At 45.1% G+C, this 18576-nt stretch overlaps 1 protein-coding gene across 1 annotated transcript in view; it reads left to right on the forward strand.

Moving 5' to 3' along the window:
• Positions 1–3700: 3700 nt before the first annotated feature.
• Positions 3701–18576, forward strand: part of LOC111869078 — a 223647-nt gene continuing 208771 nt past the window's right edge. The window contains exon 1 of the mRNA XM_023860289.2: positions 3701–4097. Within this exon, the coding sequence (XP_023716057.1) occupies positions 4058–4097 (40 nt within the window). The 5' untranslated portion in view covers positions 3701–4057. The remainder of the gene's footprint in view (positions 4098–18576) is intronic.

Genomic DNA, 18576 nt, shown 5'->3' on the forward strand with positions numbered 1-18576 from the left:
AATAGCATGTAAACTCGTATAACAAACGATGAGACATCGTTTTGAATTCTCAACGAGTGTTACACCAGTCTCTCATGTACTCGTACAGACGATAAATAATATTCTGCACTAAGGCGAGTAATTACTATCTCAATTTACTGTAGGCGTACAGACAAGTGGGCACGAAGGCAGCCAAGCTTGATTCACGTGGTGTAGCTTCGGTCTTTCGTTCGGAGCGAGTTACAGTCGGATCTAGGCCGCGACGCCGTCTCTCCTGACTGAGATTTCGTGGTTTTCCTTACTCCATCAGTCGACAGTACCTTGAAACAGGTTACGACCACTTGCTCCCACATACTTCCCAGTTCATTAATCATACCACCATTCGACGCCGTGCAGTCTGAGCTGCTGACAGTGTCGGCCCACTACTGAACCAGTTCAGTGGCTGTTCGCCCACCCTCAGAGGGCCGAAGAGACTTTGGGAGTTATCAGGTCATAAATGGATGTTAATGGTGAAATTCGTATATACCTGCACTGTAGGGCTGGGAAGTGCCAATGATCGAAGATGTCAGTTCACCATCCTCCGGTCCGCGGCCGTTTCGAAATAGACCAATGTGGCTCCTACAGAAAGCGAGTTTTCTCCCTCTGGCTTAAATCATTGAAATTAAACCAAATAGCTTGTTACGTGGTCCATTGATCCAATTTCATTTATATCGAAATTGTATAAGAGAATCCAGAACTCTTCAGTCGGTATAACATATTCACTACGGGCTGGAGGTCGGAAGATCTGATGTTCCATTCCCGGCAGAGAAGAGATCTTCTCAGGGCTCAGTCGGTATAGAGATGGGCTACGGGCTGGACGGCAGGGGTTCAATTGTCGATAGGACAGAGATTTTCTTCTACTCCACAGCATCCAGACCAGCAGTGGTGCGCACATAGCTTCCTGTCAAATTGGTAAGATAAGAAAAAGGTAACGCTACCCCTGTAACGGGCCGTAGAGACCCATAGGGTTGTGACAAGTCCAGGCTCCCACATTTTCTAGACAATTGGTTTACAGATGGTGGCGAGGTTGTCAGCCTATGCACCCTCCGTCCTTAACCTCCAGGAAGATTCCTGGTACCCATTTCTGTTAGAAGCTGAGTCGACCCCACAGGGTCTTAGTGCGACTGGAAAGATTAGGCCAGCTGAAAAATCCAACGATCTTCTCTGGAATCGAATCCGTGACCTTCCGGCTTCTAGCATAATGCCTCAACTAACTGCGCTGCCGCGTGCCCACCTTATTAAATGGGTTCCAGGGCAATTTTCCCTGGGGTAAGGCAGGCGGAGTGTGAAACTGACCTCTCACTTAAATTAAATGTCGAGTTCAAGGATGGTGGAGCTATACCTCCACTCCCCATACGGCTTCAAGGTGTGGTGCTTAATTAATTGCTCACAGGGACAGTTTTACCATTTACCTTCACAACAGTGTCCAGACCGGCTAAAGGACTGACCCAATGTCCCATCCAATGGGTACCGGGTCCTCCTTCCTCGTCAATAAAGCGACAGGGACCTGAAGGTGACCACTGATTTATTTCGAGTGCCAAAATTAAGAGGGGTGGAGTTATACCCCAGTTCCCCATATGTCTTCATGGTGTTGTGATTAACTGAACACTGGGACATCAAGTCCAAGTCACATTGCGACTGACGGTCGGTCAGTCAGTCAGTCAGTAAGTCTTGGCGTCGAGCCCCATCTGGGGCTCATGACCAGATATTTATTACTGTTTGGCATTTACGGTCTTGTTTATGTGGGTCGCCCTCTCTGACGAGAGGACGGGTTTGCCTTTTGTATATGCTGCTGGACCTTGCCAGTGCAGTATCTCTCGGGTCTGAGTCACTTGGGACTCGAGACCATAGTTTACTGTCTCAGATTTGAGACTTTCCTTTTCGTCGCCTCCTACGACTCGCAGGGTCACGGTAGAGGTATTCGACCACGCCTCCACACGGGGAACTGGGATAACATTATTTTAACTGCATTATATATAAGAAATTGGGGGGGGGGGGCGCTAGCGTAGTTGGTTGAGGTACTGTGCTACAAGCCGGAAGGTCGCGGGTTCGATTTCCGATGAGGTCATTGGGTTTTTGAATTTACCTAATCCGTCTAGCCGCACTATGGCCCTGGGGTCGACTCAACCTCTAACAGAAATGAGTACCAGGAATCTTCCTGGGGTTAACGGGCGGTCGGCGCGTAAGGCTGCCAACCTCACCGCCATCTGTGGGGCGACTGTCTAGAAAGTGTGGGAGCCTCGACGTCTCACAACCTTGCCGGCCTTGACGGCCTGTTACAGGGATAGCTTTACCTTATATCTCTCACTCACATTCATGGAGCTGAGCCCTTCTTGAGAAGCTGCCAATTGTGCAACTTTTACTCAAGAACTTCCTTGCATTTTATGGAACCCGAAGATTCATTACCGTGTTCACAAGAGCCCTCCACTGGTCCCTATCCTAAGCCAGAACAATCCAATTTACACCATCCCATTTTATACCTCTAAGATCCATTTTAATATTGTCTTTCCAGTGGTCTCCTTCCTTCCGGCTTTTCCACCAATATCCTATATGCATTTCTCCTCGCACCCATCCAAGCCACATGCCACGGCATGGCGCGTCCTCAGGTTGCGGATGGTGGAGACACCTTCCAGGCATGGAGGGTAGCTGCGAATATATTGAACAAGCGGTCGCGGACAGCCGACAAGGGGTGGTCCTACAACTTCCGGTTGGGCGTGGGGCTAACAACTCCTTACCGTAAAAAATAAACTTGTTACGAAAAATTACCCTTATCTTATATAAGAAATAAAATTCGGAAGTCATTTCTAAATGGAGCAAGCAGAACGTAGTTGGTTGAGGCACTATGCAACAGGCCGGAAGGTGGCGGGTTCAAGTCCCGATGAGGTCATTGGATTTCTTCAATTGACCTAATCCTTCCAGCCGCGCTATGGCCCTGGGGTCGACTCACCCTCTAAAAGAAATGAGTTCCAGGAATATTCAGGAAATATTCTTGGGGGTAAAGGACGGCCGGCGCGTAAGGCTGACAACCTTGCCGCCATCCATGAGTTCATTATCTAGAAAATGCGAGAACCTCAACATCTCACAATCCTATGGGCCTCCACGGCCTGTTACAGGGATAGTTTTACTTTTATAGCGTATTTGTTTCGAGCAAGACGTTGTCGTGTCTGTACCCAACACGAACACCGACCTGCTGTCTATGTGTATAATTAAATTAGAAGACGGGAGATAATTTAACAGGTATTTTTAACAAAATTATTTTTAGAAAGGTTAGAGCATTCTTGATACGCATCTGCGTGGCAAAATCAACCTGCTTCACACGCATTTGCTTGACGCAATAAATGACACAGGCTTACAAGTAAATATTTTTGACAAGGATTTGATAACAAAACTTAAAAGTAACTACCCTGAAAGAAACAGTCCGACGAGGAGCAAAATCGGATGCTGTAACTCCTAGCAACGGGTTCCAGATCTGCTCACAAGATGGCGTTTGCGATGGATTGTCACGCCTGTTGCTGCCTCAGGGGCCACTGGGGTGTCAAGTTGCTGCTGCTGGATCTCTGACGTCATTGTGAAGAGTACGAAGGACGATGTTCACACAGAGAGAACGTATACAGGACGGAAACAAACGATTGGGCTAGGAGAGAGGCGGGGAGAGAGGTAACTGTGTGGCGGATTGCGAAGTGTGTGGAAGAGAAACCGAAGGAATATCCCAAGCAAGCAGTCAAGCGCAGTCTGCTGCGAATGTAGTCTGTTCGGCATGATTGTGTGTGCAAGAAGGTGAGTCAAGGTGCAGTGTAAGGTGTATGTGAACCGTGTAAACCGTGGGGAAACCCTATATCAACATCATGTTGAATAAGTGAGAGTGAACCAGTGTGATCTGCAAGGGTGGAGGTGGTGGGGGGGAGGAGGTGGTGTTTTCATTTGGTGTTGAGTGCTATCTGTTATCGTATACATTACCGGAAGAGCGACATTGTGTTCAACTCGTTCTTTTTTTCTTCTGTGTTACGATATTCTTAAAGGCGTGACGTCACACCAGAACATGCCACGGCGTAAAGGACAAGGAATCTCCCCTACAAAGAGTAAGTAGACCTATGGCTCACCGTACTGAGACCTCAGGGTCATATATGAATGCTAACGTGTGTTGTGTGTAGCATATGTCCTCCCATGTTGAGTTTCCATCGAGAGGCTTGCTGTAGAAAGAAGGGAAATCCTAGTTCTTTTTTTTTTGGAGCGGGGCGAGGGAAGAAGAAAACCAATTCCTTGTGTGTTGAGGGGGGTGGAAGGAAGGGAGTGAGACCGTAGGCGAGCCACTGGTGGAATGTGTGACCCTCCCCGCCTGCCCCCTCAGCCCCCGGGGCTCCCCTACCGTCTATGTATACCCATCCTCTTTCAATCGGGCCATTCGTCCTTCCTTGAGTTAGCACTTCGCGCTCGGGAGGCAAGGAGGGAATGTTTTTGGCGATTTTGTTTTCGTTTCACTAGACGCTGCGTAATTATGAACGTAACTAAAAATATTACCATATGACGGATTTGAAAAAGGGAGAATTATTTACCCTTAGTATTCGTACGCTGTTTTTTTAATTTAAGAGTAAAATATGCAACATTTCTGTTTAAATAACTACATTTATTTATCACAACAAAGCATAAATTCCGTATCAGACGCATTTTAACTCGTCAGCTATCTTATGTGTCTTTAGATAGTGTAGATGGCCAATTACAAGAAATAATCTTGATAATGTGCCCTTTGCACACAGCCACAACGTAGCCAGTGACTGATACTGGGAACACTGGATTTATAGTGGCAATTTCTGTATGGATGTGAAACACAGTTTCGTGCTGTGAGAATTATATTGCTTAAAAATCTGCGTGTGTATGAGCGTGCGTCCCTGGATTATATATATTTGGTTTCTTTTCCTAAACATCAAAATCCGCCATTGTGTGCTTTCGTAAGTTGATATATCAACCTTCCCTTCGATCCGACCTCTCTGTTTTGCAAGAGGCTTCCTCAGCAAAACTTCGTATTATCCTCCTATCTTACCTATCCGTGTTACATATCCAGATCATCGTAATCTCCATTTCGGTACCAAGATAGCAATCATGTTTTTTATGATTAATGTCTGAATATTTTCTTGGACGCTGTGTTTTCCAGGAATTTGCACTGCGTATTCTCCCCAACGATGAGTCATAGCAGCAGCCAAACGAAGAATAAATAGTATTTGACCCTGATTAATACTTAAAAATTCAGTTATTGGCTCGCTGAAAATGCAGTTCATTCAGCTGCGAAGATCAACAGGTTAACTTGTTATAAGTAAACAATCGGACTGTGGTCAAAATATAGACGTTCTTAATGTTAAATCAGGCGGTGCAGTAACCATTTCCTTTTAAAGGGCCGACCATTTTGTGATAACTAACTTCACGAGCTGAGCCCTTCTTGAGAAGCCGTTAGTTGTGCAGCTACTCAAGACATTTCATGGAACCCGAACGTTCATTACCGTGTTCACAAGAGGACCCCCTCTTGTCCTTATTCTGAGCCAGATCAATTCAGTCCATACCACCGCATCCTATCTGTCAAAGATCCATTTTAATATTCACCCACCTACGTCTTGGTCTTCCCAGTGGTCTCTCCCTTTATGGCTTTCCCCTCCCCCCAATATCCTATATGCATTCCTCTTCTCCCCAATTCGTGCTACATGATCTGCTCATCTCATCTTTATTGAGTTGATCATTCAAGACCATTCTGTGGAAACTGTTATTAATTCTTAAACGCACTGTGTCATTTTTATGATTTACGATGCTGCCAGTATTTAAAAATATATAAAGTCGAGTGGTAGGATGATTGATGGATAATGAATTGAATAGGATTCGGAAGGAAACGGTCGTAGCTGATCCCAGCAGTTGCCTGGAGGACCGCGAAAGACCTCATGATAGCCGGTGTAACGGCCGAGATTCGAGCCCAGCACCTCTGGATGGCAGCATTACCGCTGCTCTAGCCTACTGAGTCAGGAACGGTGAATGGAAGAGATCACTTTGGAAACCTGGGGTTAAATTGCAGGATATCATAATGGATCTTTGAGAAATGGAGAGTGAGCATATGGAAACAAATTTTTCGACCAGGATAAGGTTAAGTTCGCGAGCTTTTGTGAATACGGTGATGAAATTTCGGGGAATGTACTGCCTTACCGGAACGCCTCTGTGGTCAGAGTTCCTGGCTACAGATCCAGAGGTCCCGGGTTCGATTCCCGTCGCTACCAGACTTTCTAAGAAGTAGTGGGTCTGGAACGGGCTCCACTCAGCCTCGTGAGGATAATTGAGGAGCTATTTCGAGGAAAAGCGGCTCAGGTCTAGAAAACCGAGAATAATGGCTGTAGGGATCCGTAGCGCTGACCATGTGACACCCCTCTATCCGCAAAATTGCTACTAACTTCGCCGACAAGCAGCGGTCGCTTGGTCGGTATAGTTCCCTTGCTGACTACAGGCCACGGAGTAGTACCGAGTAACATTGCGCGTCACGCAGTTCAGCCCGTTCTACGACAGTTTCTCAAGTTCAGAGAATTACCCTGTGAGATTTGTGGAAATGCAGCTCACACCAAGCAACGAGAGAGCTTGCCTTAACGTTATCGTTAAATATAAACTTTTTCTTTGTATTGCTAGTGGGGTGGGGCTAAGTCCCTTGTACTGCGGCCACTTCTGGCCTATTGTACCAGCCCCAGATGATAGGTGAGGGTGATCGTGGAGCAGTTGGTGGAATGAAGATTGGCAAGGGGAACCGAGGGGTAAGGGAAACGGAAGTACTCGGAGAAAACCTGCCCCAGCGCCACTTTGTCCACCACAAATCCCACTTGACCAGACCCGGGATCGAATCCGGCTCGCCGCGGTGGGAAGCCAGCGACTAACCGCTTGAGCTGTGGCGCGGCCCTTACATATAAACTAAGTCAGTGATTAAACAAACTGAACTGCGTGGAGCAGAGTTCTCGAGAAGCTGATACTCCTAACATTTGGCAGATCACATTGAACTATCCCGACAGACTGCCAAAAGTATTTTGGAGCAACTCACGAGACCGACAAATAAATTCCAGTGTAACGCGCACTGGCACACTCGGGCATCCAGCAGAGGAACGTCACTGGCAAAAACTAGCTACAACAATTTTATCCATTCTTTCTGCTGCGTTCAGTGTACGGATATCGGGGCCGTCCGTCCACATGTTATGCAAATAAGATCTAAAAGTTTGTGACGACGGTACATTGGTTCGAGTATTGTTTTTGCACGTTATCCATCTAAAAACCGTCGTGTTTACTTTTCTAAACAACGTTTCGGAGACGATTCTGTCTCCGAGTTCAGGTAAAACCTACTCAGTTGGGCCCCATCGAGATAGCTAGTCCCTATCTCCGAAACTTTGTGTTTTGAAGACTAAACAGAACGGTTTTTAGACAGAGACAAGACGATGGATCATGTGCAAAAACATAATATTTGTACGCATGTTACAAGTCCAAAACTATTTAACTACTGGATTTTATTTTGATTTAATCCTGGAGATCTAGATTGTAAGAAGGTTTCTGCCTTCTGATATATAACGCCGTGTTATAGTTCCGTGAAATTTAACGGACGTTTCGGAGGAATATATCGGTTCCATGTTCAGGGTCAGAGAGTAATCCAAACAATAAATCAGCATGAAGCAGGCATGAAGTGGCAATTTCTTGCTCGACTTACTGTACGACCTTGAAGATGGAGGCGATATGTTTTTCCGAAACATCGATTAACTTTCACAGAAGTACAATTGTTATATCCCAGAAGATATATAAGATTTTATATTATATAAATTATCTTGCAAAATAGGTTTTGTTCATATCGGTCCAACATACTCGTAGATCAAAGTTATCGAATTTATAGGGTGTGATCATTTGAGAATTGCCCACAACAGTCGTTCGGCCGCCAAGGCGGTAGAAACAGAGATTCTCGAGTCAACTCGTGTCTTACAGGTTCGGACTGGTAGAGATCTCGACCAACCAAGAGTACCATTACCAGTACCAACTGTACCAGAACACTGAATCTGTGTTGGCACAGTGACGCGAAAAGCGTCTCTCCTACCAACTACCAATAGAACTTCCGTCGAGTGTAACAATATATATTCTTGTCACCATTTCCTCACATTTGCCTTACATGTTTCGGCTCACAAAGAGCCATCATCAGAGGCATCCACAACAAAAATATGGAAACACTTGCACTGCTCAACAATCACAATATACAGTTTTTTATGGAAGATGTTACACGTATCGGAGCGTAAAACACAACAACATCTACACAACAACATGTAAGGCAAATGTGAGGAAATGGTGACAAGAATATATATTGTTACACTCGACGGAGGTTCTATTGGTAGTTGGTGATTGATAGTGTAACGGACCAAAATGAAACAATTCAAAAAAGCGTCTCTCCTACTTGAGCGGCCGAACGATTTTACAGTGGGTAGCTCCTCTCAGCGCGGATGATCACGGTCTGAACTGAGAAGGAAGCGCTCATGGCCCGTTTCAAGGTACAGTACTTCCCCGGGAACTTAGGGACAGGGCCAGTTGGCTCGGTTCAGCTTGCTGGGGCGGGAACCCCAGGGGCCCTTGGAGACAGTCGTGGCTACGGGTGACGCAGCAGCAACGTTGATGCGTGACATCTGAAGCTCTCACGGCTGAAAATATTAATATTTCTGTCTCCAGAATGTGACACCGTACAGTATGGATAATAGGTACTAGCGTTTCAGGTTCGTCCCGGAAGATGTACGTAGCACATTCCTCCGAAACGTTGGTTCATATCTACCAGACTGCACGGCGTCACATTCCAGGTGATTGCAACCGTGAACATCATTACATCTGGTGTTTGTAGTCAGTGGATATATGTATTGCCTGGGTGACCGCGCAAAGCACCTGAACTCTCCTCGTGGAACAGAGTCCTTCTTGAGAAATTGGCCAACATATTTCCTGTCTTTTACGGAACGCGAAGTTTCGTTGCAGTATGCCCAGGAGTACACTGATGTATTCCGCCCTGTGCCAGCTGAAACCACGACATAACCTAACACTGAGTACTGCCTCTTTAAGATATATTTTAATATTATGAAGCTGCTCATTATGTATTTTTTCCCACTCCCTTGGCGTTTCTTCTCCCTTAGATGCAAATATCCTCCTCAGCATATCACTGCTACGATCTCAGTCTACGAGTGTTATTCCTTTAGGGCGAGAAAACTCGTGTCACACCAGTATAGAACAACAGATAAAACTACGTGATTCTGTATATATTAATCACTGGAATTTAGATAGGGTGTGGACCGAATGGTGGCAGGCATTCCCGAAATTTGATCTGCTCTTGACAGCTTTGTGAATATTTTTGTCTTGTTACTGTAGTTCTCAGTTATTTAAACTGCGTCCTGTAGACGAAGAATTTACTCACCATGTTCATGATGTTGCCATGCATCGTGCACACTAGGCATGGACGTATCCTTCGTTTTGTAACGGTGACATAAAAGCTCTAAAATTATGCGATTTCGTGTTACCATGGCAACAAACTGTTGAGCGTTGCAAATGATGTAGTAGGTCACGAATGAGTCTGTTGTTGCGTTGTCACACTTGCTTGAATGTGGGCAGTTCCCACATCTCCTTTATTTTTCCCCAATGTGTCATGTCCAAGTCTGCCAATACTGATAATGCAGATATGGCCTACATCACTATTGAATCGGATAGCACGTAACAAATAGAATTTCTGTATTAACCCTTTAACGCCCATTGGTTACTGTATGTACCACCTGCTTTAACGTACTAAAACTCTGCATTCTGCCTACAGAATGTATTTTTTGCGTTCCGTATGGTTCTTACACAGCATTAACCAGATGGTTTTTGTAGCGAGGACGTAATGTGTTTCCTGTGAGGTACAGACTGGATTTGTGTATGTTATTTAGAAGAAATTAAGACGTCGGTGGGTGGATAATATTAAAATAGCTGGTATGGACGGGATTGATCTCGCTCAGGATAGGGACCAGAGGAGGGCCCTTGCGAACGCGGTAAGGAAGCTTCTAGTTCCATAAAATGCTGGGAAGTTCTTGAATAGCTGCACAACTGGCGGCTTCTCAAGAAGGGTTCAGATCCATAAAGTTTGTTTAGAAGACATTTAGTCCTTGGGGGCTATAAGTGGGCCACCCTGTTCTTCGATGGCATAAATACGGCGACCTCGAATATGAGAAAGCAAAATATATATATGGTCATGAATGCCGTGGGACTCGGACCCGAGAATGACTGCGCTGGCGAGGGTCAGGAGCAATTGTAAACGACAGACCCTTCCTCTTGTCACAGAGGGCAACGCACGTCAACAAGGCCGCTACTCTCTGACAGTAACAAAAATCTGGTCTTTGCCCTCATATGAGGGCTTGCACCAAGACAGACTGGCCGACTGACCGTCGGTCGTTAACTTTGACTTCTGTCTTCAAAGAGTTAAATCGTTCTGATGCGTGACATGCGAGGTAAAGTATTAAAAAGCATTGTTGTGAAAACGAAAGACACTGCTTGCTGCTGATACCGTTTTCTTGGAAGAACAGGTGACCTTTGGACCTTTCGTGAAACGCAGTCGGAAGATGTTCTTGTACGCAGATCGGTTCCGTGAAAAAACGTGAACATTGGAATTATTTCTAAACTATCAATTGTTTGCATCGTATTTCAGTTTGTTTGTGTACGTGCTCGATTGTTAACGACTTTTGTCAAGAGACTGGAAATTCAGAACAGAATTGTTCAATCCTGTGACGTCATCCAAGGTTGCCTATGTTAATATTTTACTATTTTCACGCGGTTGAGCAGTTGGTTGAGGCACAGTGCTACAAGCCGGAAGGTCGCGGGTTTTATTCGCGGTGTTATTGGATTTTTCAATTTACCTAGTTCTTCCAGCCGCATTATGGCCCTGGGTTCGACTCAGTCTCTAACAGAAATTAGTACCAGGAATCTTCCTGGGGGTAAGTGTGCGGCCGGCGTGTGAGGCTGACAATCTCACCGGTATCTGTGAAGTGATTGTGTAGAAAATTGTGGGAACCTCGACGTCTCACAACCCTCTGGGCCTCCACAGCCTGTTACGGGGATAGCAATACCCTTTTTATACTATTTTCTCGTTAATAATTCCACACACGATTCTCAGAACTATAATGAGACTTCATACTGTTAGTGCCATGGGCTGCCATTAATCCCTTTCAAGTGAAATCGACGATGCATCTCATCGTTTCTGAGTAATGTACGAGAATACAACTGAACCTGACATAACGAAGTCGATACTTAGCTTTGCCCTCAGGTGTTTCCTGTAATGCTTAGTCGCTAGTTCTCAGAATCCTACAAGACTTTATTTATTCGTCCTGTCCTTCCGACGTTCATCGGGGCCGGCTTCTCACTGAAGATTCTTGCCCTGATTGGTTGCCTCCGCAGCACAGCGCACATTACATTCGTTACTCTTTCAGCAAAATAACAGATTACGAGGATGAAGGGACACAGAAAGTGATAGGGAGATGAAAGTACAGTATTAGGAGCTAAGTAGAGGCTAATTTACAGGGAAATTATTAACTCCCTCTGGAAACCCCGACAATAATTTAGAATCATAGTACACTTGTAACCGTGTATTTGGTCTACAGGGTGATTCTAAATTATTGTCGGGGTTTCCGGAGGGAATTATGAATCATCCTGTATAATCAGAATGATCAAGTGAAGGAGTTGGACGGGGCGTGTAGCACGAATTGGGTATAAATGGAATGCATATAGGATTTTGGTGGAAAAGCCAGAAGGTAGGAGACCATTAGGAAGACCTAGACGTTGGTGGGTGGATAATATTAAAATGGATTGCGTGGTATGGAGTGGATTGATCTGGTTCAGGATAGGGACCATTGGAGGGCTCTTGTGAACACGATAATGAACTTTCGGGTTCAGTAAAATGTTGGGAAATTCTTGAGTGGTTTAGCGACTGGCGGCTTCTCAAGACGGCCCAGCTCCATGGAATTAGTTACATAAGCTCTGAATAACGAGGGGTGCCGAGCAAAGAAACAGAGAAAACAAATTATCTCACATGGAAGCCATACATGCGCTTCTTTCATGTAGTTCGGTCTACGTGTATAAAGTACTCATAGGCCCAGGCCTGCCTACCGTTGAATGCAGTTTCATCGAAATCCACACGAATAAATTACTTCTGTGTATTTGGAATTTTCAGTAAAGCGACAGTATTTTCTACGATATTAGTTTCATGTTTAAAGGGAAATTCATGGGACATAAACGCTTATTATTTCCAAAGCACGCAGTGAATATCCATCCAAACCAGAGAACCTGAGTGGAAGAGTGACCATCAGTTGGATTACACAGGTTTTGCAGATGTTGAGCTGTGGCTGGATAGTGTTGAAAATCTTCCCACCCAAAAGACAGCTGTGAGGAGGGAACTGATTCATCTGGTCACTTGTGGGATCTGCTTGAAATGCAGACATCCTTTGAACGAAGTTACTGATAGAATTGGGTCCAGGTTCTGTCAGTGAACGTTTTACGAAGTTACACAGTATTTGCTATGGGTTACATCTCATGATTCATACTTCCGTTTTCGTCATTTTTATGAACATTGTAGGGTCAGGTCGTTATGGCTTCATTCCCAAGATGATCTTGGTCTCCCCATTCCTTCATTCATTCTCCCATTCATTCATTCATTCAGAGTGTCGTTATCGTCTCAGTCCCTGATGGAATGAGAGTTGTGTCATTTCCGAACGATTTCTTCCATTTTGTTGGCATCTCTTCAGCTATATTTATAACTTTCAACCTTTCTCCGATGTCAGAATTTCTTTGGTGGTCTCAAAAACCTCATTTGTATTTGCACTGCCTGTAATTTATGTGATCCATTTTGACTTGAAATCGAAATTTCACTCCATAAATAAACTAGTTCTGTTGGTTTAGTGTTATGTAGGCAGAATTTTGTATCACTTGACGTGTGTGTGGCAACATTTGTTTTCTCAGAGAAGAAAGAGCCATATATGGAAATTTTTTCCAGGTATGTACCATAAAATATTAAGCATTCTTTTTGAAAACTATTGATTGCAAAAAATGATGTGGTATAATATAAAATATGTCGTTGCCCTGACGACGCAGCACCCTCTGTCCGCTAAAGTTGGCACTAACTTCGCCGACAAGCGGCGGTTGCTCGGTCGGTATAGTTCGCTTCCGGACTAGAACCACGGAGTTTGTTTCTTTGTGTTTGTTTTTTTTTGTACAGTCTAATCAGCAAGTTTTAAATGTGAAATGAAAACTATGTTTTTGTTTAAAGAGTATTTGAAATATGCTAATTTCGCCCATGGAACAATATGGTACCTAATATTTAATATCATATGAACAAAATACACAGCCTTCCTTTATTATGAAACTCAGTGCCGTTCTAAAAATGAGGAACACATCGCGTTAACATGTGTAATCGCCCTATTTGTACAGTCAGCATGCAAACATGTCATTTTCTGCGCCACAGCGTTCTCAGTGGCATCACTGCATGCACTCCGTTTTTCCTTTGTGGAACACCACGCCGACCACGAACAAGAGAAGATCAAAACCGAACTGAGGGATCGCTTCTGCCCTCAGGGCAGGGCCTCTTCACCCTAGCCTCAGTACGGCAGTTAATTACAGGGTTGTCGCATTTTGTTTCCGCAGTGCTGGGATGTTCCACGTAGGAACATGTTCCATATCTGACAGCTCGCCTCTACGATATATTTTTGCAACTTTGTAACACCACGTCCATGCATATTTTTCCGGTTGTGAAATCGTGTTCCGTTAATACATAAAAGGAGGTGAGGTACTTGTTCTGTGGCTTGCCCGTTCCACGCTTAATTTGAATGCAATCATGGAGTGTTGAGGTTAGTTCTCAGTTTTTATATAATTTCCAATAATAGGCGTATAGACTCCGAGAGTTTTAAATTTCCCGATACAACATCAAAGTCGCCATGTTTGCAGTTGGTGTTATGCAGAATGTGTCAATATGTTTGTCATTTACCGACTCGCTTCTCCTCGCACGCACAGCTCGAATGATTCATTAGAAAGAATAAACAGAACAGCAATCCTTCGCCGTTCCGTTTCACAGTATTTACAGTTTCCCGACTGTATCCACGTTCTGCTGCTAGGATACAAGGCTCCATATATTCGCGGGTTTCTTTTGTGTACGCACGGGAAAAGTCGAAGGGCCTCGAACCCAGAGATGCACATTAGCTGGGCTGCAGGTGCACCCAAAACCAGTTTCCGGGGCCCCATATTACCATTTGTGACTGTTTCTGTGTTCTTGTTTATGTCTGATGTTATCACGGGCGTTATTTTTTGTGTGTCCAATAAAGGCACATGTAAGGCCGCGCCATAGCTGAAACGGTTAGTCGCTGGCTTACCACCCTGGCAGCCCGGGTTCGATCCCGGTTCTGGTCAAGTGGGATTTGTGGTGGAAAAAAGTGGCGCTGGGGCAGTTTTGCTCCGAGTACTTCGGTTTCCCCTGCCAATCTTCATTCCACCAAATTCTCCATCATCATAATCACCCGGGGCAGGCTACAATAGGTCAATCAGTGGCCGCCGTGCCGAGTGGACCCAGTTGGACTCCACCCCCACTAAGCGAATTTAATTTTTAAAAGGCACATGTAAGGGAGAGGTTATACCAAGGAAACTGGCAACCGCAACGCAATTGCGATTTCCGAGAATTGTTGTCAGCCTGAGTTGAACACACGTTACTGAATGGAGTAGCGCAAATTGAGGAAACTGCAACGCAACTCGCGGAGAGACTGAGAAACTCAACTTTCAGGCAACGGAGCATTCCATTCTTCTCACAGTTGCGTTGCCGCTTGGTTTCCTAGTGTCAGCTGTTCTGTAACGCGCGTCAGTGATTCATTTGTTTCTTAATATGGCGCGAAAGGCTGACGAAGCTGCTAATTTTGTTTTTTTGCAGTTCATTGAGCAAGAGTATATATGAGTATATATGATAAAGGCTGCCCAGACTAGCTACGCAGGACAAAATAGATTTGGCTTGGGAAAGGATTTCGCCCGAGACGAAGGAGTCTGGATCCAGATTAAGTTCTTTCAAAACAATATAAGCAAAAAAATAAAAAAACAAACTCCGTGGTTTTAATCCCCAAGCGAACTATACCGACCGAACGACCGCCACTTGTCGGCGAAGTTAGTGCCAAATTTAGCGGATAGAGGGTGTCGCGTGGTCAGCGCAACGAATCCCCACTGCCGTTAATTTTGATTTTCTAGACCGAAGCCGCTATTTCCTTGAAATATCTCCTCAGTTATCATCACGAGGCTGAGTGGATCCCGTTCCAGGCCCACTACTTCTCAGAGAAAATGTGGTAGCGCCGGGAATCGAACCCGGACCTCTGGATCTGTAGCCAGGAACCCTGACCACTAGACCACAGAGGCGGTCAATATAAGCGCCTCCGTTTAAATCGTCACAGAAGAACGGATGCGCCCAGTGTTTTCTTTTCCTAATATTGTATTTACGCATCCTGTTGCGTAAGAACAATAGACCACTGTAGGTCGCGGTGCAAGGGCTGAGAAGGCCCACCCCTTACACATTCATTCATTCATTATATATTCATACATCCTGTTGCATTCATGTATCATTTATTTCACACATACATTTCCGTCTTAAATACAACCACATTACATGGTTCGGCTATATACGGCCATTATCAGGTGTCTTCTATCTTGCTAAAGTTGTTACATTGTACGTCAAAATTTTGTATCGCGTGTGAACGCGATATTTCCTGATTGACGTAAACTGACCTTAATTAAAACAATTGACATCTCAATATTTCCCTTATGGTCGTCGTCCTCTCTGATCACGTCGTCTCAGCCGGTCCCAACTACCACCGTATTCTGAGAGGATTAGTATCTTCCTTTGCAGAAGGTGAGTGCACGAAATTAAAAAATAGTCATGTATTGCGTCGGACGAACATATCCACTTAAGGTGATGTGAGCAACTTCTCAGACACAATTTTCCTCGGTGTGCGTCTGCTAATTTGGAAACCAGTTGCCTGCTTGAAATCGGCGATATTCTCGGAAGTTGGGGTTGCGTTGCAGTTTCTGCAACAGTGGCTGCGCTTCCGTAAGGCCCTCTCCTCGCCAGTGGCTTTAAAAGTTGTCCCTGTGTCTAATTAAATTAAGTACTATGTCATGAAGACATATGGGGGTATAGCTCCACCATTCTTGATCTCGGCACTAGATGGAGGTGAATAGTCAATTTCATGCCCAGACCGCTTTATCCCCGGGGAAATCGACCCCGTTACCCATTGGATAGGAGGCTGGGTGGGCCCCAGAGCCGATCTGGTTGATGTGTAGAAGAGAGAAATTTTGCATTGTTGGGAATGAACCCCGGGCCATGCAGCCTGTCACTATACCGACTGAGCTATTCCTACTCCTCTTGCCAGTGGCTGTGCTTGTGAGAGGCGACGTACACAGTCCCACAACGCTACGACTTGTAACCGAACAGTAACTGCCCATGTAAGATTTGAGGTTTTCATGGCGGTGACTGTGAAGAAAGCCGTCTTCTGGGATGTGGCACCGTGTAGATGTGGCGTTAACCGACGTTTCGGAGGAACGTATCGCCTCCATCTTCAGGGTAGAAGGGTACAAGCAGACTTGTACCGGTTCTCACGGTCTCTTCTTATTTTTCCTTCTACCCTGAAGATGGAGGCGATACGTTCCTCCGAAACGTCGGTTAATACCACATCTGCACGGTGCCACATCCCAGAAGACTGCTTTCTTCAATAACTGCCCAGTTCAAAGTCTGACCAGGCACCCCAGGATTTAGAGATACGTATATGGTTGTCGTCAGTTTAGATTCTAAACTGACTGTTCTAAACTTTAGAACATTGTCTTGGGGGGGGAGCAGGAATGCAGATGCCTTCTGACCATTAGGATGCGATTGTTTCCTCCGCCCTTAGAGGAACGTTTCAGTGGTGACGTACATACAGCGCGAGCTGCGAACCCTGTAGGGCTGTTTCATGTTCCCCTCAAATGAACTCGGGATTGAGACTGCAGACTTGACAAGGAACGCAACCAGTATTGCGCTTACATTCCTGGACGTGGCTCAGCTTTGCGCCTTATTTCCACTGTATTTGAGGTTAAGAATTTTGGAGTGCCCATTTCTTCTCCAATGAAAATGGAGATTGCTTATGGGCGGATCAGTGGGAACACTAGTTCCCTCGGCTTCGATCTCGGAACCAGTGGATGGAGATGCCGCGGCCAGTACTCAGGAGTACTGGAACATTCAGCGCAAAGTGCACAAAAATTCATCCCTCCCGCGTGACCACGTTTCGGATTAAATGTTTCAGTGGTTAATTCTAGAAAGTTTAATTATGGCAGTGTTCTGGCGGTTTTAAGCAAACAGTGACTGCAAGTCTGTCTGTCCGTCCTCTTTTTTTGGTGGGGGTGGGGGCACTGTCTTGTTTCTTTTACCCATTTTCACTTGGACCACATGTCCGGTGCGCCCTAGTAAGCATTCCCTTCCCGATAGCTACTGAACTATCTACCCGCTTAACCCTGTCCATCAAACACCACGCCAAATATATTAAAGGCGGAAGCTGGGACATTCTAGTAGAAAATCTAAAAACGACGGAAGTTCAAAAGGGTGGTTCAGACTCATACCTTGTGTAGGCAGCCTTGCGGAAGAAAAGTCGTGTGTGAATATGAATTTCCACCGGTATATGAATACCAGAAGTATGTTGAATATACAGGATTATTCTAAATTATTGCCGGGGTTTCCGTTTATGGGACACGGAAACCCCGACAGTAATTTAGAATCACTCCGTAGACTCAAGTTACTTTTCTGACAATGACGTAACGGTGTACGTCTCTAATTGATGACACACCCTCGTTCCACGCAAGAAAATATCCAAGATTTGCTTAGGCTGGATGAAGGAAATCCTGGATTTCAGCTTCTGACAGAAGAAGAAATTGCTGCAGTGTTATTTATTTATTTATTTTCATCAACACTACCTATATTATTAATTTTTTTGTTTTCTAAGATTTTTCTTTCTTTGAAGGCTCTCTTTTGCTTCATTATGCCGCTTTATCTGTTAATCCTGACGACTTCCCTCCCACCTAAATTACTCTGTATTGGCGAGTGCTTACTGTATTCATATTCAGGATTCTTTTTAATTCTCTTAGTGGGGGGGGGTGGAGTCCAGCTGGGTCCACTCGGCACGGCGGCCACTGATTGGCGTATTGTAGCCTGCCCCAGGTGATTATGATGATGGAGAATTTGGTGGAATAAAGATTGGCAGAGAAACCGAAGTACTTGGAGAAAAACCGCCCCAGCTCCACTCTGTCCACCACAAATCCCACTTGACCAGACCCGGGATCGAACCCGGGCCGCCGCAGTGTGAAGCCAGCGACTAACCGCTTGAGCTATGGCGCGGCCTATATTCAGGATTACATTTTTAGTAACAGAAATACCACGGCGTCCCGTCACGCTGTTGCAGGTTGAAATAAATCGGTACACATCGTAGCATAAAGCTGTATTCCTTGTGTGATCATAGCCTTAGGGGGCCCATA

The sequence above is a fragment of the Cryptotermes secundus genome, unplaced genomic scaffold (assembly GCF_002891405.2).
Source record: "Cryptotermes secundus unplaced genomic scaffold, Csec_1.0 scaffold455, whole genome shotgun sequence".
Taxonomy (NCBI): domain Eukaryota; kingdom Metazoa; phylum Arthropoda; class Insecta; order Blattodea; family Kalotermitidae; genus Cryptotermes; species Cryptotermes secundus.